General features: G+C 37.5%; 3 protein-coding genes across 3 annotated transcripts in view; 2 read left to right on the top strand and 1 right to left on the bottom strand.

The window, feature by feature from the left end:
- Positions 1 to 253: 253 nt before the first annotated feature.
- On the bottom strand, positions 254 to 12945 carry LOC128994044 (lipopolysaccharide-induced tumor necrosis factor-alpha factor homolog). The gene is made up of 5 exons (XM_054418253.1): positions 12778 to 12945; positions 10308 to 10438; positions 9499 to 9594; positions 4391 to 4544; positions 254 to 3584 (listed from the first exon to the last, which is right to left on the bottom strand). The coding sequence occupies exons 2-5, from the start codon at positions 10432 to 10434 to the stop codon at positions 3482 to 3484; spliced, it is 480 nt and encodes a 159-aa protein (XP_054274228.1). The 5' UTR covers positions 10435 to 10438; positions 12778 to 12945; the 3' UTR covers positions 254 to 3481.
- On the top strand, positions 11787 to 21386 carry LOC128995789 (UPF0669 protein v1g209471-like). The gene is made up of 5 exons (XM_054420808.1): positions 11787 to 11843; positions 15119 to 15243; positions 15388 to 15504; positions 16729 to 16918; positions 21294 to 21386. Exons 1-5 carry the CDS (start codon positions 11787 to 11789, stop codon positions 21384 to 21386), a joined length of 582 nt encoding a protein of 193 aa, XP_054276783.1.
- LOC128994043 (DNA repair endonuclease XPF-like) overlaps positions 13305 to 21785 on the top strand; it is a 30963-nt gene continuing 22482 nt past the window's right edge. Inside the window, exons 1-5 of the mRNA XM_054418252.1 lie at positions 13305 to 13637; positions 15119 to 15243; positions 15388 to 15504; positions 16729 to 16918; positions 21294 to 21464. Of these exons, the coding sequence (XP_054274227.1) occupies positions 21397 to 21464 (68 nt within the window). The 5' untranslated portion in view covers positions 13305 to 13637; positions 15119 to 15243; positions 15388 to 15504; positions 16729 to 16918; positions 21294 to 21396. The remainder of the gene's footprint in view (positions 13638 to 15118; positions 15244 to 15387; positions 15505 to 16728; positions 16919 to 21293; positions 21465 to 21785) is intronic.

Below are 21785 nucleotides of genomic sequence, written 5' to 3'. Positions count from 1 at the left end.
CCAGACAAGTTGAAATTTGCTTAGTCTGTAGGTTTGCTGTGTGGTGGGGGTATTTGGTTTTTGTTTCTTTCCCACCTGAGAACGGGATTAGATTCTGAAACGTCGTGACAACTTTGTTCTATACCAAGGAAAATGTCTGTAATAATTTATTAGTTAATTGACAAAATATTTAAATTAACTGTAATTGTAACAGTTTAGGTCTTCTAATGAGTTGAAGTTTATATTCTTGGTAAATAAATAAAAAGCAAAAACATTGTGATTGTAATACATTTATTCTTTGGAAGTAATAAACATGAAAGGTGCTACAATATACAAAACAGTTAACTCGCAATTTAACTGAAAGAGTTAGGAACTACTTATGGTACTTATATTTAGTAACGGATCTATTATGCTTCTTCTTGAAAGGCAGGAAAATTTGTTTATACTAAAATTAACAAAGAACAAGTTGTAAAGAAATTCCAACACATGTTAAACCTGTCTTTGAAATCGTTCATGACCCAAATATTTTTGAGTCAATAACAAAAAGCACCTAACTTGTAGTGATTCCAAATAATTCGTCACTAACTGTTATAAAAGTATTTTTTAATCGTTGACTAGACTACAAAAATTGAGCTGTAAACATTTTAACTGTCTTGCATTTGTCTATTCTGACAAACTAGAAAAAAAATAGACTTCCAATTACAAAGATCATTTTCAAGAGTTGTATTAACTAACTACTTAAATAAAATTACATTCTTCCAACTAAAGCCAAAATAGCAAAGATTCCATGTGAAACACTTTTTAAACAAACTTTGTTTGGCGACATTTGTTTGATCTTTGACTATCAGTTTAGGTAACTAATTAAAATGAGCAACCTTATAAAAGTAACTTAACAATTAGCGATTATGAGCATTAAGCGATATTGAGAACCTTAGTGAACTAGCCAGATGTGTCCAAGCTGCCACGTGAAATATCAACATTGAATTCCAATAACATAGATAATTCACAATTACACAACCAAGTTTGAATAGTTTCCAAATGAGTGGAATGTGCCTAAGTACAACCTTAACAATTAAATAAAAAAATACTGTTTTAATTTATGGGTATAATGCATATCCTTTAACCCTCCCAGTGTTACTTGACGAAAATTCGGCAAGCACCACACTTTGTATAGTGTTACTTGCCGATTTTTCGACAAGCAGACATCGTTTACGGCGAAGGCTCTATAACTGACTGAATCGGATTGAACTGGATCGAGTTAGGTATCGTTCTTTCCGTTACATTCTAAGCTGTCTCCAGATGTCTGTCTCAGCGCTGTATTTTTCTCCTAGCCGATCATAATTGATGCAGACAGCTGACGTGCGTGTATTTGTAAACAGCTAGGTTCCCCCGGACCGATGACTGATGTGTTTTATTACGTTTATCATTGTTTTAGTGTTAAAAATCAAAAGTAGTGATATACGTGGTGCATTATAAGAAGATTTATGTGGTTTTGAAGTGCTGGTTGATGATCCTGAAGAAGTAGGTAGTGATATTGATGTAAATTATCAGCCAGATTCCTAGCTATGGTTAGGCTATGCATTCTTAGCTAAACGCTATGTACTGAAATCAGTTTTTTGCCCATAACTTATTTATTTGCAAATCTACTTCCTTATATTATTATATATTTGTAATCCTCATAAAATTTAGAACAAAGTGGCTATTTTCAAATATTTATAGGCCTATAATTTATACAATTTCATTGAGCGCGAACTTATTTTTTTTTTTGAAAATTTTTGAAATTATATTTTTTTTACCTAAAAATTTTTTTTTTTTTTTAAATGTTCCTTATGTTTTATATATAATATTGAAGCCCATGATTTTCCAAACAAAATGGTATATAGAACATTAGAATTAACATTGTTTTAAGCTTCTCAGATCCGTTTTAATAAAACCTTGCAAATGCGCCAAAAATAGGTGGACATTAAGGCCTAAACTATGGACACTTGGAGGGATATAATTCCCCAACTTTCCCCATACTTAATAAAAACACAAAGCAGTTTTCAATATGTCAATAAGCCGAAAAGAATACAACAAAAAGCAAATCTATACAAAACCTATAACATTCAATAGGTAAGCAGGTATCAATAAGTGAATACTCTACGTATATATGGTACCAGTGCCACTAAATAATAAATCGATATTCATTGTAAACTAATAGGAATAACTAGTGGCTTGTAGGGGCAATAGCCCCTATATACTATATATTCTAGTAATTATTTTGCACAAATTATTAGTCTCATGGGTTACCCTACCCTTAAAATTTGGAAAAGGTCTATACATATTACAGTACAGTACATATATTACCATATGCTTTCAATAAAGTTAAACCACATGTTTTAAAGAAGGTAAACAAAGCAGACATGACCTAGATTCCCATGCTATTTAAATGTGAATTATTTTATTACGTAAGAACCTTTTGGTGCATGATTAAGAAAAATGAATAATTTTCCCCAAAATTTCATGCCCAGACCTTTAAAATGAGACCTCTCCCAGCTTTCTACGACCTCCCGTTCGCTCACAATTTCATTGTAAAATTTTGGGCTTACGGAATTAGATATATAGATATGCTTTAAGTCAACAAATCACAATAATACTGTAAGCAAATTAGTATAAGCTTCGGAAGAGTCAAGTAGACAAGAGATAAGCTTCAATCTTTTGATACATAAAATTAGGTGAAAACATGTAAAACAAAAAAACATAAAAAAACTCACCTCGTTTTGTTAATTTACAATGGCAATAGTTCTTTTTTTTTAAAGTTGTCCAAGAGTCAGTGACCTAGAAAATTACACTATACAATAATAACTTAATTCATTTCTTATAGCCATTCATTTTAATGCGATAGACAGCTCCCATACTAGTTTAAGAAAAGTGAAGTCTGCCACTCAAAAGCTTTTTTTTTTGTTCACCGTTCTTTAAAATTCATCGTTATGTGATGATTATACATCAGTTTTTATGAAGATTGTTTAATATTCTAGCCTGTTTGGGACTGGCTATACCTATTTGGTGTTAAACAGTTTTCTGAAGTATGTAGATGGTAATACATTTCTGGCCGCAGAAACTTCTATCAGATCAACATTTCCAAGGCATTAATTGATTCAAGCTTCATTCAAAAGACTAAATATTATTAGTTATGCATAAAACAGCTTCTAAATCAATTATAAAGTGATTTGATCCATTACCAGGACGAATACAAAGCATATTGTTTACAAGTTAGAAGTTACATTTAATTAGTCCTACATCTATATTTTGCTAACGATTACAAAATACATCCTACCCCACTCCTAAGAGTTGGTTAAAAGTAAGACCAAGAAAAACACCTTGGCAGTCATCGTTTCAACTTAGGCACTTTTGCCTCATATAAAAACTACAATACAAAATGGAGGACAGATGATCGTTTTGGAACGTTTTGCAACAAAGTAACTTAGCATATATCACATTGCTTTCGCCCAACCATGTAGGCTTACGGTTCGTAAGTACCAAGGTGTGCCTTGCACTTAGGACAAGTATGGACTACGAGACTCATGGAATCCATACAGTACGGAATACAGGAGCATAAGCAGCATCTGAAAATAACGGTAAAGGATTAGTTATACTACGATATAGATTTTGAATCCATATTCTACTAAGTATCTGTTGTGTATTTATGAGGCTTGCGATTGAAAAGAAAAAGATAGACAGACAATGACGTACAGGCCAATCGTTAATTAGGACTTGAGAAAATGGTACGGGGAATACAAGTTGGAGGGATGTGATTTTAAGGTACATTAACAGTAAACCAAGATAAAAAGGGATCATGAAAAAAGAGATCAGATTAAGGGTAGTTGAAAACAGCTTAGGTGGGTCAATACAGAGAGCAAAACTAAGACTGTATTGACACAAAAACGCAAGAAGTTATGATTCTTAGCAAAACAATGGAGGAAAGGGCGTATGGATATAAGATGATTCACTGGGGAGGAGAGGAATGAGAGTGTAGATGGTGGAGGAAGAGAAAAGGAGAAGATTTGGAATCACCTTCTTGACTTCCAAATCCAAAGGGAGGGAAACAGAATGCATGAATGTACAAATGCAAGGATTGTTTGTGCATTGTCAGAGACATTAAAAACAGGAAATAAAAATACTTTAGGCCTATTCTTAATTTAGGATTACTGTTCAATACTAAATTGTCAAAACCTTACTTATAGTCATTGAAAGCTTTGCTACCCACCAAACAGTTTAGACCATTTCTAAAGAAAACCATTGAAAAATTGCCCATGAAAATGAATAGATGCTACTAAAATAATCATGTTTTGTTACAAAATTACAAGCTGTAGAGACTTTTCAGTTTTCACATAGTTAGTATTATTTAAAGAAAATTAAGTAAAAAAATTACCCAACAAAGCAGAGGCCGAGGCAAATCAGATGAGCGAGAGTTTTGGACTTTTTCACAGTCATCGTCTTGATCGTAGAGTTGCAGTTTGGGCACGTTGTTCTAAGCGGCTGGCGACCGACGAGTAAAGGGGTAACTCCCACTACCACTGTGTTACCTGTGCAGATAATCACATTTACGAACCACGATTTTCAGAAATTGTAAAAACGTGACTAAGTGTTTTTGCAAAAAGGTGCAAGTAATTATTAAATATATTTCATGATTATCTAGCATGTCTCAGATTACTTATGTTTATAATAATCTGGGTAGCTGAGAGGTTGTAGTGCCTGCCTTCAAATCTGAAGGTCACCGGTTTGATTCCAAGCGAGACCAAGATGCCATTGTCATTTGGCTATCATTTAATGTTGCTATCCATCTAACATATGGTCTATATTACGAAGTAACTAGAGCAGGGTTTAGATGGTCCTGTACCTTTTCAAAAACGTTAAAAAATTACAATTGGGTTGAAACACACAAAACTAAAAATAACGGAAATTTAGTTAGCCTATCAACGATAATCTTAAAACCATCTCTTTGGAGCTGTTTGGAACTTTGATCTCTATAAGCCTAATCAGGCCCATGGTGGAGATACCTGTTTGTAAATACCTTTCTGAATGGAGTAAAATCCACGCATAAGTTATATAAATAATAGGTGGAATCATTGGACTATATAGAATGATAGAACTTAGAAAAACTAAATTTTTGATTCACAGCCCTTCATTGAAGAGGATGTTCTTATGGGATTGAGTTCAGTTAGGGTAGTACAGTATGTAGCTTACCAGAGATAACTGGAGGAGTTTAGAGAACCAAAATATCACATAGCTAGGCCTTAATTGATTTTTAATCCTATACTAGGATGCAATTTCACGGTTTTTACTATTTATATGTTATATCGATTCCTGCTTACTGACACAATAATCCAGGCTTCGATTCCCATTGGATTATATTCATTGACTTCATTGTGCTACTCACAATGTTAACACAGTTTTATTACCAAACAGTTTCTCTGTAACCTTTTTTCAAGAGGTTGGCAGCCTCTTTTACCTTGCATTTGCTCGTCCACATGTGCCACAGAGGCCAGTGCGTGGAACGTATTCAGTAATATAGGACTGAGCCGGTACAGTGCAGTACTGATTTTTGACCGAGCCTAGCTAAGGCCTCTTTTATGCACGTTATACACGGCGTTTTCCGTCGGGCGGAATCTATCAGAACACTTTCCGTCGGTGAGTGTTTTAGCATGGGATCAAATGGGACCCTTTTATGCACGACGGAATCTCCGTCGCGTTTCAGAATTCCGACGGAGGCCGACGGAGGACTTAGACTCCGCCGAGTTTCGGCGTTTCGTGGAGCGTGTTTTTACATAGGTTCAAATGGAACCCTTTTATGCAACTGCGTTTTCCGTCGGGCGGAATGTAGTGCTGCCAACCTACCCCACGCTCTGTCATCCACAGTATTGAAATCACCTACGGTAATCATAGTAAATAGAATATCATTATTCATTCTAATTGGTTAAAGAGTACAAATAATGTGATGTAATTAGGGAAAAAATTACTGCATGAGAATTAATTACATTTATGTTTAAATCCGCGGGATAATACAAACTTACTGTTTCGTAACAACTTCTCAAACTTTTCCCCATCATTTCGCAGCAACCCATATAGGTTTGTGAAAGCCCCATCCACCCTACGACTTTCATTAACCGGGTGTACAGCTCATCTCCTTCGCCGTCGTCTATTTCTCTTCATGTACAAATAAGTATACACCAATACACAAGGATCCATCTTGGGTCACTGACGATGGCAAAATGAACGAAGTTGGTAGCACTGAACACCCCCACCACGGGCATCAGCGGATTCCGCTCAGCGACGAAACTGCATAAAAGGGACATCGATTCCACCCGACCGAAAACGCCGTGCATAAAAGAGGCCTAAGGGATTGTATTCTATACAACGTGTAACGACCCAAAACCCGTCAAGGGGTAATAATCACACCCGCCGTTACCACCGCTCCCACCGTTACCACTACATCTGCCGTTACCACTTCAACGTTTGTCACTACAGTTAACACCCGTGGGTCTACGGAATCGTCCGTGCCGCGCACACCGTTTGACGATCCGCGCGTCGGGTGGATTTATAGACTGAGCAAAGAGGAGCTGCAGAATGAGATGAGTAAATACGGCCTTTCTACGGCAGGTACGGCAGAGGAACTTAGGAAGAGCTTTGTGGATTTTTGGCGATCGCCATTATCCGCAATTACCCGTACCGAACCCTACCGGACCGTTGACCCTCCACGCACTCTTAATATCCCGACGGCGAATTACGGGTCGGAATACGCGTCTAAGGACAAGCTAGGCTTACATCCCGCCCTAGACGAACGTGACAGTGTACGGGAGATACTTGGGTTGTCACCGAATGCGGACTCTACGCTTGTGAAACGGGTCCTTGCCTCAATGGTGAATACCTTGAGGTCCAACGACGCGACTCCCACGGGACACTACGCGACCGACACGGTTCCCGCTCACGCCGCACCCCCTACCACAATTTATGCCGATCTGTGCTACGGTGCGGTACCACGTCCTAACGCCTCGGGAACTCGCGAGTTGCGCGATGCCGATCCACCGAGCCACGCAGGCCCTTCAAGCCGCCAATCGCTAGACGGAGCCTCCATTTACAACGTCGTTCGTAAGTGGAACCTTCGTTTTGACGGTCGCAAAGACCCGGTATCGTTCCTGGAACGCTTGGAGGAGCTAATGGAGGCGTATTCCTTAACTCCAGACCAGGTCTTCAGGGCTCTGCCAGAACTGTTGACTAGCAACGCCTTGTTATGGTACCGCAATAACCGGGAAGCGTGGGCCGATTTCCAGGATTTTCGTAGCCATTTCGAAATCCAATATCTACCACTCGGTTATCGCCGTAACTTGGACGAAGAGATTCGTAAGCGGACACAGGGTGACCAGGAGCCGTTCAGAGATTTTGTAGTCGCGTTAAGCACGCTAATTCGAAGGAGAGGATCCATTTCGTCCCACGATAAGATTGACTTGATTTATACGAATATGCGACCCGAATACAAGCTTATGGTTCGACGCCAAGACTGCTTGACTCTGACCGAATTGATTAAGCGTGCCGAGGAGTACGAGGCCTACGTTAGGGATAAGAGCACGTTTCGTCCTCCACCCCCTCCGGCTATCTCTCTCATTCCCGAAACCGCGTATCACGGGCGAAGACGATCTGAACGTCCGGTCAATAACGCCGCAGTCACTGCTGAGTCACCGCGCGAACCGAGCTCCCGGACCTACCCGCAGCACCAGAGGTACGACCGCGCGCGGCAAGGACCGAGTTTGCGACCCAAGGCACAAACCCTATCCGTGCCCAACTCCCACACGAATGTGAGAGGGGTGGCACTGGAGAGAACCGTCCACGTCAACAACCAGTACGTTTGCTGGAATTGTGACCGTACGGGACACTTGTTCCGCGACTGCCCCGAACCAAGAACATGGAGGTGCTATTATTGCAAAACCAAAGGCATCTCGACCGCAAAATGCAATTGTAAGGCGGGAAACGCACACAGGATTAAGCTAAGGAGGGGGCGGCTGAGTCCAAATCCCCGATCCGGAACAGAGCCACCCCATCGACCCGCGGTTGCCACGGTCGCGCTGGTGGAGGTATCCCCAGCCACCCGTCGCAATGCTCCCGCCGATACGCCTCACACCCCGATTGCCACCGCGTCCACTAGCCGGCCAGTGCCACAGGAGGTACGCGACCTCCTGTCCAATTTACCGTTGGAAGACACGGGGCGGCGAAGGAAAAATCAGAGGATGAAGGTGTTCAGGGGAGATGGAACGTTTTTCCGGGTCCGCACGAATAAGCTGCGGACAATGAAGGAAATATATTGAGGCGACGTACCCAATTTAAGAAGAGTTTCGATTTCGTTATTTTCTTGCTCAAGAGTGTCGCAGCAGACACCGACAATACCCTAGGTTTGGGTATTTTTTTTTCTTTTTCCGTTTTTCTTTTTTTTCTCTGCGAAGTAAGAAGGGGGTGTAACGACCCAAAACCCGTCAAGGGGTAAAAACCCGATTTTTAAAAGTTTCATATTAAATATTATAATTGTCTACGTTCGGGTTAAGCCGCGCCCGTGTTGTCAGCGGCATCGTAGGGGCAATGGTCCTACGTCATCGTAGAGGGGATGACGCTAGTTACCTACCCCGCCGCCAGGGGCGATGGCAAAGAAGGACCAGAAGAGCAGTACCACACAGTACCTCACGGTCAGTCGTCCACCCGCTACCGAACCGTCAGTACGCTTGCTGTTTGGAGACAATCCAACAGTCTATAACCTCCTAAATTCTGGTCAATTAAAGATTTCCCCCGTTCCTGGTAGAATCATAAGTCATCAGGTTAGTGTGCTACCGAATTTATTTTGTCATTTATTTATTTCTCATTTTTGGAGAAGTTTTATTATTTTTATTTTACTGTGCCGCAGTCGCGCGCACCCCGCACGCTTTTTCACGTACGAGCACACTACCTTTTGTCTTAAACCAGCTTAAGTTGCCAGAACGGTTTACGTACGACTTACCCCGTTACCCCGGACCGTCCTACGTAAATTTGGTTTAAGAAACCCCGTACCGACTCTGGTGATCGACCGAGTTAAGTTTTCCCCGACACGTTTACTTTGGTGATTACCAAGTATAACGACCGAGACTCGTTTTAGTTAAGTTTCTAATTAATTAGGTCATCCGCATTCTCGATAATTTATTCTAAATTCTAAATTTAACTTCACATTTTTTCGAGTGGCTATGATGAGCACTTGCTAAGGGTAAGCTTAACATTGTAAGTATTATTGTTGTAATTAATATTCTGAGCCAATAAACTCGAAACTATAATTAATTAACGAACACGTTAGAGTCCTGGACTATCTCATAGTAGGCTAAGCTATCTGGACAAATTTAAGGTGTGACCTAATTTCAGGTGAGACGACAATCACGTACTATAAAATCTCAATTTTGTCTCTCAACCCGAAATTTCGTCATAAACGTACTTATAGGCAATAAACAACTTGAATGTGATTCCACTCACCTCCAGTGACTTGTACAGGCTGAGGATATTGTGGAACGGACGGATACAAAGATTGGCCGGCCTGTTGGGGCGTCTCATGAATTACTGGCGTCGGCTCTGAACAAACACATTTAACATAGGTAATTATCGTCTCAAAAACATAGAATAAGGAAACTCCTCATGAAAATTCCTGAAAAAATCATGGTGTTTAACGTTAAAGCTAATTTCAGTACTTTTTTTGTAGCCTACTATCAAGTTTCCAGACAGTAAGCTGATGCCTATTTTACTAGAATATTTCATTTAGATTGTTTATGGTGTCACAATAGTAATCCTAGTGTTGTAGGCCTAAGTTATTAACCTCAACACTTTGAAAAAATTTGTATGATGGCCTTACAATTTTTGTTATAATAAAACTTCTATCTCAAAATTGAATAAGTTAGTTCAATATAGGTATTTATAAATGTCTTGGGTCAAAAGTTACCATGTATTGGGAAAATTTACCTTTCAAAAATTAAAATTGTTTAACTAGGCCTGCATATGATAAGTGTACGTAGTCCTTTCTATGTTAACTCTACTAATAGAATATTAATATTATAGGACTTCAAATAATGTTTATTAAATTAAAATTAAAAATCCCAAGTAAGACCCGTAAAGTATAAAAACCATCCCTTAAATCTCCTTGTGATTAAGTAATTAAGCTGTAAACTATGCCAATTATATTGATACTTAAGTGTATCTGTTACATTTATAAAATTGACCATGACAAAATCTGTACATACAAAACTGATAATTTTTCACAGTTACATTTACCGTATATTTGAAGCACTTACGGTATTGATAAGGAGGTGCCTGAGTAGCATCACCATAAGGGTTGTATGGTGGTTGGGCATCATAAGGTGGAGGGGGAGCCGTAGGTAGAGGTGCTGTCGGAGCAGGTTCGTATCCTTGTTTACCCATTTTGCTGAAAAATACATTCAAAGTTATAAAAAAATGTTTTAAAACCCCTGTTAATGCATCTAGCCTATCTAATCAACCACAAAACAAGTTATTGGTGAACATTTCTACTTAATGCCCACAAAATGTTCATGTTTACTTAATAACATCGGCTTGCATGATCACAATGTCTAAATTCATCTCAAGGACAGACTTCGTGAATAGACAAAAGATTAAAACGGAATACAAAATGTTTTCAGTCCATTCATTAAATTAAATTAATCTTATCTATACAAGTTGTGTTGTTTTAAGGTTCCATACAATTCCAATCAGATTCGAATGAGAGATATTAGGAACTAAACTTACTTATTTATTAATACAATTTAATACTAAGGTGTGAGTCATACAATGTCATACTTGTCCTGTAACTGTGCGCACGCGGTTGGATATTGTAAATTTTTTTCCAAAGGCCTTCTTGTTTTTGTATCGTATAAATGACTTCGTTTGTAAGTTAGTAGGCTATGTATCCGTGTTACTTATCCAAACTTTTGATGGCCTTTTCGATGCTACAGTTTTAATGTTCGTACAAGATCTGAAGATGAGGAATTAAGTCAGACTTGAAATGCGTCATCCATGATCATACAGGATTACTCTGGCAGTAAGTTAACTTAAGTTACTCTTGTTATTTCATAACTTTTAGGCCTATAGTTTTTTCAATGATTCGGAGACAAAACAACTATGAAGTCAAAGTATATTTTGATGGAGATTGATATCAAAGTTTCCCTGTGTTTGAAAGGGGTTTAAATCTTCACTCCCACGACACGCACGAACCTGTCCTGGATCTTTTTGAGTCTATGGATCAGGCCAAGTTGGTAGGGGAACCAAACGACACTTCTAAATTCCAGCACAGTTTGCACCAGAGAAATAAACACCATGGCTTCAACACTTCTTCAAACCTCTCCTTGAAGTTATTGATGAATTCCAGCATCCGAGACGCCTTTGACACAATTGAATTTATGTGATCACTAGGGCTGAGGTTGCTTGTCAGGATTACTCCCAGATCGCGGACAAATTCAACCCTCTCCAATGTAGATCCGTCCAGTCTATAGTCGAAGCAGATGAATGAAGACAAACAATGAAATGTGATTATCTGACAATTTTGGGTTTCAACTTCATGCAGTTCTGGGCACACCATTCACAGATCCTCAGCAAGCAGGTTTGCAGTCTATGGCAGTCTTCAATGGAAGTGACAGAGGAGTAGATTTTGATATCATCGGTGAAAAGCAGACATTCAGCATCAGGGATAGTTCTATCAATGATATTGTTTAAGAAGATAGAATAAGAGAAATGGACCAAGATGGGACTCCTGACAAAGCATGAAACGGCTGAGAGATAGCACCAGAATATTTCACAGTGAGCATGCGATCCACAAGGTATGATTTGAACCATCCCAGGAGGCCACTTGAAAATCCATAAGCTTGTAGTTTTGCAATTAGGTGAGCATGGTTTACAGTGTCGAAGGCTTTGGAAAAGTTAAAATAGATGCTGTCTACCTGATAACTGACACGAAAAGGAAGAGCGAATAAAATGGTTATATGTCAAAAGATTTGTCTCAATAGATCTTCCACGGTTGAACCCGTGCTGTTCGTTTCTCAGTATGCTCCTGCAGCTGAAACTGATTTGGTCAATTGAGGACTAAGGATTCACAAACCTTCCCCAGTGTAGATTGGATGACTTATTGGTCTGTAAGATAGTTACTGACATCGGCTATTTCGAAAGACTTTGGAATGGGAACTATAAAGCTGGTTTTAAGACTTTGAGGGGAAACACCCAGGCTTAGGAGACTGTTAAACCTGACAGTTAAATGAGGTGCAAGTAAGTTGCTGCAGTGTTTCAGAACAAGTGGAGGGATGTTGTCAGGCCCGGTGCCTTTACTTGGGTCAAGGGAAGGTAGTTTCTTCCTGACATCGGATTTAAGGAGCATAGGCCTACAGTCTGATAAGCTGATGATCCTTCTAACTCATAGTGAGTGAGATGTTTGACAGACTTTGGTATTTACTATGACTTAGGCTTATACTAACTTAGCCTAAATGGAATCAAGCTGAACAATTGTATAGTCCTTTGGCCTTCAGGGCTTAGGTTACATCACTTTCAGTAATTTAGGTCTAGATTGTTTGTTAGTTAATAGTATTGGTAAGGATACAAGTACTGTATTTTAATGTCAGAACCAGAACCGGTGGTGTTCAGATCTGGAAATGAAATCCTATGATTTAACTTGAATATTTTTTTAAGGGAGAAAAATGCTAAGTTATAAGTGTAAACAAGTATCCATACTGCAAATCGATAAGATGAGTATATTTGACTTACCCAATCGGTTTCTTGCTGATGGGACAGTTAAAAGTAATTAGGCACAAGATTATCTTTCTCAGTGACTCATTCAAGGTTTCTGAGAAGCAGACGCAGACACTAGACAGCAGACTAAGCGAATTAGCAGACAAAAGTCCTTCGAAATGTCATAACATCCTTCTGTCGTCACAAGACATAACTACAAACAAGCAGTACCAACAAAACAAAACGTAATAAATTCCTTGGAATCTCGAATCGGCTTGATGTTTTACCATTGACTATTACACTAGTGTTTATATAGTCAATGGTGTTACACATCACTAATTAATAATAACTAATTAATTTATTCTAAACCCAATATTCATCCTATGAGTTATTAAAGGCGGCCGTGGTTATTTAAGGGTGTACGATACACCGTATACAGTATGTAAATTATAACTTTCAATGTAATGTATTTTACCATACTCTATGGTTGTATTGCTGAAAAAATGTTACACCATTTACCAATATCATATCATATCATAATATAACCTCAAACTTAGTCCAAGTTGAAATTGTTATCAGGGCAGAGCAAAGAAGGAGAGATTTTCTGTTTTCATTTTGTTTTAAAGCTACTGTACTACTATTAATTAGCCTTAACCTATTTCTGGATTGTTAAAAATTTATTTAATCCTCTCAGTTTGGTAAAATTTAGGGATCATGAATCCCATTTAGTTTGTCGTAAAGTGGGATTTCTTTAGGTCAAGCATAGACTGGGACAGGGATACTAAATTTATATTAAAAACCTTTGCCTGACTAAGACTAATGTGAATCTTTAATATGGTTCTTTGCCCAGGATTATTATGAGTTGTCTAAAGATAATTTTAATTTTAACCTTACAAGTAAGTATCTCAGTAGTCCTATATAGGCTAACTTAATAGGCTAATTCTATAAGTTACATTGTATCATAGGTCCTATTTCCCATTCCCTTATAACAAGGAGATGATCTTCTTCTAGATATTCTATCAGAATGAGGAGGTTTTTGTTGCTGATTTTACATCTCCTTCGAAGCAGTTTGTCCTGTAAATTTCATAAATAATAGAGCTAACTTAGGACGTGCAAATCATTTTCTGGTCATGGATTGGGGGGCGAACAGCAGAGGTAGCCTACCTAACAGTTCCGCAGAGATCCAAGATCCAACCATATGTTATCGGGTGAATAACGATACATATGTACTTATCGGTTTGATATTAACACCGGTAAGCTTATGGAATTGAATCGAGTACCATAAGTTAACTTATCATACTAATATTATAAATGTAAAAGTTTGTTTGAAGTTCAACCACGCATTAACTGCTGGTCGGATTGGGTTGACAATTGGTATGATGATAGCTCACATTCCCGATTAACGTTAGACACATTCTTATCTCAAAAATCCGCCCCAGTGGCTCTAGAGTTTCCTATGCTAACCGTATGAGTAATTTATGTCATATTTAAAAGGAATTAAAGAATTTTGCCAGTTGTTTAAATTACACAAGTTGGTTCTATGAATTATTCAATAGCATTAAAAGGTTATAACTTAAGGTTTACCAACAGGGTCCAACACTATTGATTCTTTTTGCATTTATGACAACTGCTAATATGAACCAAGCAGCAACAAAAAGCTATGAGAACTTTAACTTACTTTTTTCTATTGTTTAGGTGCAGTGGTAGAACATTATGGCTATGGTAGATTTGCTATGGTACAGTATACAGTATACAGTGCTATGGTATATGGTATACAGTAAATTTTAGCAAACCAAATTTTCTTAAAACGTACATGTCCTCTCCCATTCAAACGCAATGCTTGAGTATAACTGCATTAAGCATTTTATACTTTTACGCCAAACCCGTAGGAAGGTCGGGTACTCTGCTAGTGCCCTATAAATAAAAACAATAACAAAAACATTACCGTAATAAAGCTTTTCTTTTTTTTCATAGCCTACTTTTTACTTTTCATTAGGTCATAATAAAATTTGTTTTTGGTCAGATATTGATACTTAATTTATTAGATAGGCCTATGAATAAAAACGTCTACAAAATCATAAATCAATTTTATGCTTACATTGGGGGGAAAAATAAACAATATTTTGTAACTGATATACTGAATCGGATACCGGTTACCAAATAACATCGATAAGTATTCATCGTTATTTATCTGATTAGATAGCCTATCATTGGTTCTCTGCGGAACTGAACCTGACAGCAGTTACCTAAGTTTGTATTTTTCCAAAAAGATAGCATTGATTTGAATAGCAACATATTTTAGCATCCACATAAGACTACAGTAGCCTAAGGTACTATCAAAAGACTAAACTTAAATGTTTTCTATATGGTGTTTAAGGTATTATCGATCGAGCAACTAAACGCCCATGTACTACATTCCGTCAGCGGAGAAGTGGTTGGTGGGAACTACACGTATTACAGCTTGATGTACAAAGGCCCCATCACATTATATTTGTACTCAAGGTAAGAAGTAAACTTTGGAACATTTTAGAAATAGCCGTGATGTTTTTCTGCTGTTAAACACAATACACTAAAAATAAATCTATTAATTAGGGCCTTGGCCTACTATGAAATAGAACAGTTTTATCAAATATTTTCTATTTTCAGCTTTGGTGATGCAGATCTCTATGTGTCCCAATTTGTGAATAAACCATCATTTGAACCAGATAATTACTGTTTACAATCTTCCACTTGTGGGCTGGATGTTGTTCACATACCAAAAAGGTTAGTTTTATTTTGTGTTTAATTACATAAGTTAATACATCCATACCCAAGAGTTATTTTGTTTATTAATCTGCAAAAGATATTTTTCCTAGACCAGTGGCATATTTTAAGTAAGTCAACCTGGAATTTTTTAAGACCTTTTTCCAAGAGTTTTTGGTATTATCCGGATGCAACTAATTTAAGAGGGATTTTTTTGCCGGGAACCAAAAATAATTTAAAGAAAAAAAACATTTAGAAAGAATATACTTTAATTGACTTACTGTCTAAATTTGACATGATTACGATTAGTGGCCTTTGAGTTCTGCTTCCCAGAAGACAGCGATGTCGGCGAGGATTGAGTTGAATGCGCCGCCGCCGCTATACTCCGCCAAGTAGGTATACAGCGTGCGAGGGTGTTTATGTTAGGTTGGGTTATCATAAATATGATTGTAGGACTTTCCTCGTTTTGTTATGAATTGAACGATACCAGATGAGTCATACTTTCGCCCGTAAAATTTCTCAGATAAACGTGGTGACAGGTGATGCGCACGCTCCGGTCAAAAACCAGGCCTTGGCCTACTTGGAGGGATTTGGCGTGAGAAAGTATGACTCATCTGGTATCGTTCAATTCAGAACTAAACGAGGAAAGTCCTACAAACATATTATGATAACGCAGCCTAACATAACCGCCGCAGCGCGCTGTATAAGGGTGGCTTTCGGATAATATCAATAAAGTACCTAGTTTTTTTAACGCTATTTAAAGGAAAAGCGACCCAAACCCATTAGGGTAGAGTTTTGTAGAATTGAACCCAGGGTCCGTCCCCCACTGAAGTTTTAAAAAACAAATTTTGTATAAAAAATTGATTTTTTCTCTTGTTCTATAAATCATTGTAGGCTATAGGCTAATAAACACTAAACAGAAATCTATTTTAGCCTTAACGTTAAATAAAAGGGGTTTTAAGTGTCAAGAAACAACATAGGTACTTGACCAGTTACTGTAAGCTAATTATTTACTTTTCCTTTTTCCTTACTGGTACCATATAACTTATATTGTATTGTAGACTACAATACTAAAATAAAGTGAATAGAATTCATGTAGCTGCTTGGATTTGGTTTAAATTGACTTTCTTGTGCAGAAATCAGAAATACTTCTAAACGTTATGCAACATTTCTTTTATTTGTCTCTTCCTCGCAAAACATATTTATCCTCTCATTTATATATCTTATATTGGAATTGCATTTCAGCTTCAAAAGACCAGTTGGTATAGCTGTTTACGGACATCCGTCGTACGAAGTTAGCGAGTATTACTTAGAAGTAGTTTACAGGCAAAACAAGGATATTTACGTTTTTGAAGAGGACGAGGAAGATCAAGAAGGATATTTTGGACAGGAACAGAAAATAGATAGAGAAGAAGGTGATCAAATCACAGAAGAGGTAGGGTATCCATAATGCACACTAATAAAATTCCTCCCCTCCTGTTGTCAGTGTATGTACTATAAATAAGGGACCTTCATTGATTTAAGATACTTAGTTATAAAGCCATTTAGGTGTTATTTTAAATCACCTACAGTTTTAAATTTGTAAACAATTAAATATTACTTACAGTAGCCTACAATAAATTACTTATTACTTAGGCCTAGACTGACTTACAAAAGACCTAACCCTAATTTTCCGGTAGTCTAAAAAAAAGTCTAAATAATTTATTAAATACTAAACGTTACATAAAATACATATGTGGCATTAACAGGTTTCTCGTCCATTAGCCTAATTATAATCTTGATCTATATTTGCACGGTAAAATAAATACTTCATCTAGACTTAACTTATATAGGCCTAGTTAGAAAAAAATATTCATACAACAAAACATAGACAAATACTACAACAACATAAATTACAATGTTCTTATCTAGGGATGTTCCGATACTTCCGAGAGGTATCAATACTTACTTTCAATATTCAGAATATCGGGATCGCTTTTTTAATATTATTGAAGTAGCAAAAGAAATGTTGGAGTATCTGTATTGAGTATCCAATAATATCGGGTATCGATACTTTTGATTCGATTCTGTTTAGACTAAATATCGGTTGCAAGCCAGTATCGTAACGTCTCTAATCTTATATAGAAGACCATTCAAATGAGGATCAATCTTTTGATCCATTCTAAATCAAAGAAATTATGCTGCCGCTGGGTAGTGATCAGCTGTTATGTCATGTTGTTTACACAGTGTGGTTCCCACAAACGTAATGAATAAGAATTTGTCTTGCTTATAGTTTAATTACCTCACCTCAATATGTTAACTAACCACAGAGTTTTAAACCATGTGTTTTACAACTCCGTGTAATAATGAAACTTTTCCGCCGAGGAATTCCTAATACCTACTTTTAAAGAATTGATCACATTATTAATTGATATTCATTAATAAGTCACCAAGCAGGCATTGATGATTACCTCTTTGCCTAAAGGTTTTAGGTTACCACCTGTTTATGTGGGAAAAGTCTGAAGTGTAAATAAATTGGCCTAACTTACTGCAAGTTTTTTGCTGCAGGAAGTATAGCAGATTCTAATGTCAGAATGTGAGGCTTCTTTGTCAATACGTATTTTGGCTCAATTTTAAGTGCTGGGGATTTTTTTATTGATATTTAGGGGTAGCGGATTTCTACCCCCGGATATTTACCCCCATGAAAAAACGCCTACGTCATTTTGACGTCACGAGGGGCGGGGCCTATACACAGTCGAGAAACAGCCCGCGACTGGAAATTTACCCCCAATATATTATTAAATAATCAACATGTAATTGTTTGATTATAAAGTGATTTGCCATAGCACGGAAATCTACCCCCGGATATCTACCCCCAGACATTTACCCCCGGATATCTACCCCCGGACATCTACCCCCGGATATCTACCCCCGGAAATCTACCCCCGGACATCTACCCCCAGATATCTACCCCCGGACATCTACCCCCAGACATCTACCCCCGGATATCTACCCCCGGACATCTACCCCCGGATATCTACCCCCGGAAATCTACCCCCGGACATCTACCCCCAGATATCTACCCCCGGACATCTACCCCCAGACATCTACCCCCGGACCTCTACCCCCGGACATCTACCCCCGGAAATCAACGGCTCTTCGGTTAAGCATTGTCTTGTAATATCCAGTATTAAGCATGCGATATGGCATTGTCTTGTTTAACATTATCTATCTTCCTAATTCAATAAGCTGTAACAGTCCTTTTTTCACCCGACCTTCTTCGCCGATTGTTACGATTGAGGTGTCATTTTAAAGCTTAAGATCTTGCGCAGAGCAAAATGGTAATTAAAACGGATATTTCGATTAACGCTTCAAAAGGTTGACCCCTATGCCTTTGATTTATTCCTAGAAGGTGCTTCCAATGGTTAACCAACTTTCACACTATACAGTAACAGTTATAAAGGTGAAATGTGAGCAGATTACTAATCAGTTCCATTTTTAAGTCAGGTTGAAAACCAGAATAGATCGTCTGCAACTGTAAACAAGAGATGGAACACTACCCCAAAACGACTTTTCGTTCTCAATTGGCCCTCTATCAATAACATGTGTTGCCTGTACAGCGAGGCATTTTGAGAAGGAGAAAACCCGCCGGATGAATGCTTTAGGTTTATCAATAACGAAGATAAACATGGTTTTAGTTACACACCGGTAATCTTTGAGTTGACTCATTTAAACTCATTGTAAATATTCATTGTTATTCATTTTGAAATAACTCCTTTAATACTTTGCAATTGCTCGAATTCGAGCAACATGTACACTAAATACATATTATTGCACTTACGATTTATTTGATCCGTTGATTTACGTGAGTTACAACGTTTTTAATCTTACTTGGTTTTGGATTTTATTACGAAACATGATCGGAAATGGTTGCAGTATTTGTAAACTAAATGTAATAACAAATTTCCAGTGACAGCTAGAAAAAATCATCTTTATCCAGCTTTTCATCTTTCACAGCTGTTCGTTATTTCATTGATGTCGTATTCTCCAAACAAATTATTAGTATTTCATTAATTACTGGTAAACATTAGGAGTATCCTAAACTTGACAAAAATGCAAAAAATTGGGGTTTTGAAACAAATTTATTTTGATTCAAAAGTAGTGAGGCCATTTTAATGGCTTAAGTTACTCGTGTCAATCCACCGAATCCAAAAAGACTATTTAAATCGAATCACTACGAATTGATGCTCTAGTTTTTGAGAAGAAGGCCACGTAAATTGCCTTCTGGGCCTTGACAGACAAGACAGAAATTGAGATAAAGACTTGTTTTGGCTTCTTTAATGTATTAAACGTAAAAATGACAAAAATAAATAATTTTAAGCAATGTTCATACTAAACTCTAATTTCATTAAAATAAATTCGTAAAACCAAAAGAACCATGAGGTAAAAATACCTTCCCTATCCCGAAATATCAAATTTTATTCTTTTACATTATTCTCCGTTATTTCACAACCAGCATTGACAACCAGAACCAATCATAAAATATGTTTATGTTTTATTTTTTACGATTAATTATATGTGTAAACAACTAGACTTTTTAGCCAATGTAAAACTCCGGACAGTGTCTACGACATAGAAGGTAATTACTACTTATTACTAGGAGGTAATTGATAGTGAAAAAATTATTAATTCATTAATCAACCTGTGGCAGGCTTTTTATCAACATTTAATTGCATTTTTACCACTAGTAATCAGAAAATAACCTCCTTCAGTGATATGTTTTAAATTTCACGATCTGCGCTCGTGCATGTGCCGTTAGCTATGAATGTACGTGAAAATTGGTTAACAATTTAAATCACTGTCTGAAAATAAATCAAATAATGCTTATGGGTTACACTTTTGGAGCCCTTTATCAAAATATCCTTTTTAATTACCATTTGCGTTGCACTGAATCTTAAGCTTAAAAATTACACCTAAATCAGTAACAGCTTAATTAATTGGGAAGATAGATGACATTAAACAAGACAACGACATATCACATGCTTAATACTAGATATTAGAGAGTAATTATTAAACGAAGAGCCATTGATTATTTTTATAAACCAATTACTAAAATAAACTACAACAATGAATATTGACCGATACGTAGTGTTGCACGGGGGTAGATTTCTGGGGGTCGGAAATAAATAATTCCGGGGTCGGACATTTATAAATCATAAATGTCCGACCACTGGGGGTACATTTCTGGGGGTAGATTTCCAGGGGTAGATATCCGGGGGTAGACGTCTGGGGGTAAATGTCCGGGGGTAGATGTCCGGGGGTAGATGTCCGGGGGTAGATGTCTGGGGGTAGATTTCCGGGGGTAGATGTCTGGGGGTAAATGTCCGGGGGTAGATGTCCGGGGGTAGATGTCCGGGGGTGGATGTCTGGGGGTAGATTTCCGGGGGTAAAGTTCCGGTGTCAGGTTTATTAGCATTTTGATTAATTACAACTGTTAAGTAAACCGTGAAATGCGAGTTGATTGAATATACAATAATTTATCCATCCTAAAAGTTCGCGGCCGGAAATCTACCCCCATACATGTGACGTCAAAGTGACGTAGGCGTTTTTTCATGGGGGTAAATATCCGGGGGTAGAAATCCGGCGACCCGATATTTAATAGCGTTAGTCTTACTTACATAGTTATTGTAGCTTGACATTCTTGTATGAGGAGGAATAAAAAAAGTTTTAAATTTCACGTTGGATTGGCCTCTCCGTAGTTTTTGTAGGCTACTTTAATAATACATGTTAGTTATTTTTTTACACTGTAGATTTGTTTTGTGTTCATCCAGGGAGAGCAGAAAGAAGAGGAGGAGGCAGGAAGTTTTCTAACTGCGCTTTTGTGGACATTCCTTAACATACTGGTAGAAGTCTTGTTTTTATGACAGTGCAACCATGTTGGAATACGAAAACCAAATGTTTTTGGACATTCTGCACGAAGATGGCTTACTCGTCGCAGCCAGGTAAAACATTCTATCCTTCCAGATAAAGTAACCTAAAATACCCCGCCGCAGCAAACCTGCCGACTAAGCGAATTTCCTTGTCTGAATTGATATTCAGTTAAATATATTTTAATAACATTAGGTTTAACGAGTACCTAGGTTTGCTGCTACAAGGAAACTAATAAAGTGTGTTTTTGAGTAAAATATTGATAGCTTAGTACAAAATAAATAAATTTGCCAAGTTTGATCAAAATATATCCATAAACAAGCAAACTACAACATTTGACAATATTCTCCATAAGAATAACATGGGAATTTTAAATTTACAATTTTTTTAATTTT

Source organism: Macrosteles quadrilineatus, unplaced genomic scaffold (genome assembly GCF_028750875.1).
Source record: "Macrosteles quadrilineatus isolate MER2022 unplaced genomic scaffold, UCM_ALF_1.0 Scaffold_5__1_contigs__length_97177068, whole genome shotgun sequence".
In the NCBI taxonomy this organism is placed as follows: Eukaryota; Metazoa; Arthropoda; class Insecta; order Hemiptera; family Cicadellidae; genus Macrosteles; species Macrosteles quadrilineatus.
This window is presented reverse-complemented; position numbering and strand designations above follow the sequence as displayed.

Excerpts from the sequence above, each read along its gene's own strand:
- LOC128994044 (XM_054418253.1), bottom strand. The coding sequence starts at position 10,434 with ATGGGTAAACAAGGATACGAACCTGCTCCGACAGCACCTCTACCTACG. Across the intron at positions 9,595-10,307 it reads GGCACCTCCTTATCAATACC|AGCCGACGCCAGTAATTCAT; the intron begins GTAAGTGCTTCA and ends GTGTTTGTTCAG. Across the intron at positions 4,545-9,498 it reads GCCTGTACAAGTCACTGGAG|GTAACACAGTGGTAGTGGGA; the intron begins GTGAGTGGAATC and ends TTATCTGCACAG.
- LOC128995789 (XM_054420808.1), top strand. The coding sequence starts at position 11,787 with ATGAAACGGCTGAGAGATAGCACCAGAATATTTCACAGTGAGCATGCG. Across the intron at positions 15,244-15,387 it reads ACATTATATTTGTACTCAAG|CTTTGGTGATGCAGATCTCT; the intron begins GTAAGAAGTAAA and ends TTCTATTTTCAG. Across the intron at positions 16,919-21,293 it reads GTGATCAAATCACAGAAGAG|GGAGAGCAGAAAGAAGAGGA; the intron begins GTAGGGTATCCA and ends GTGTTCATCCAG.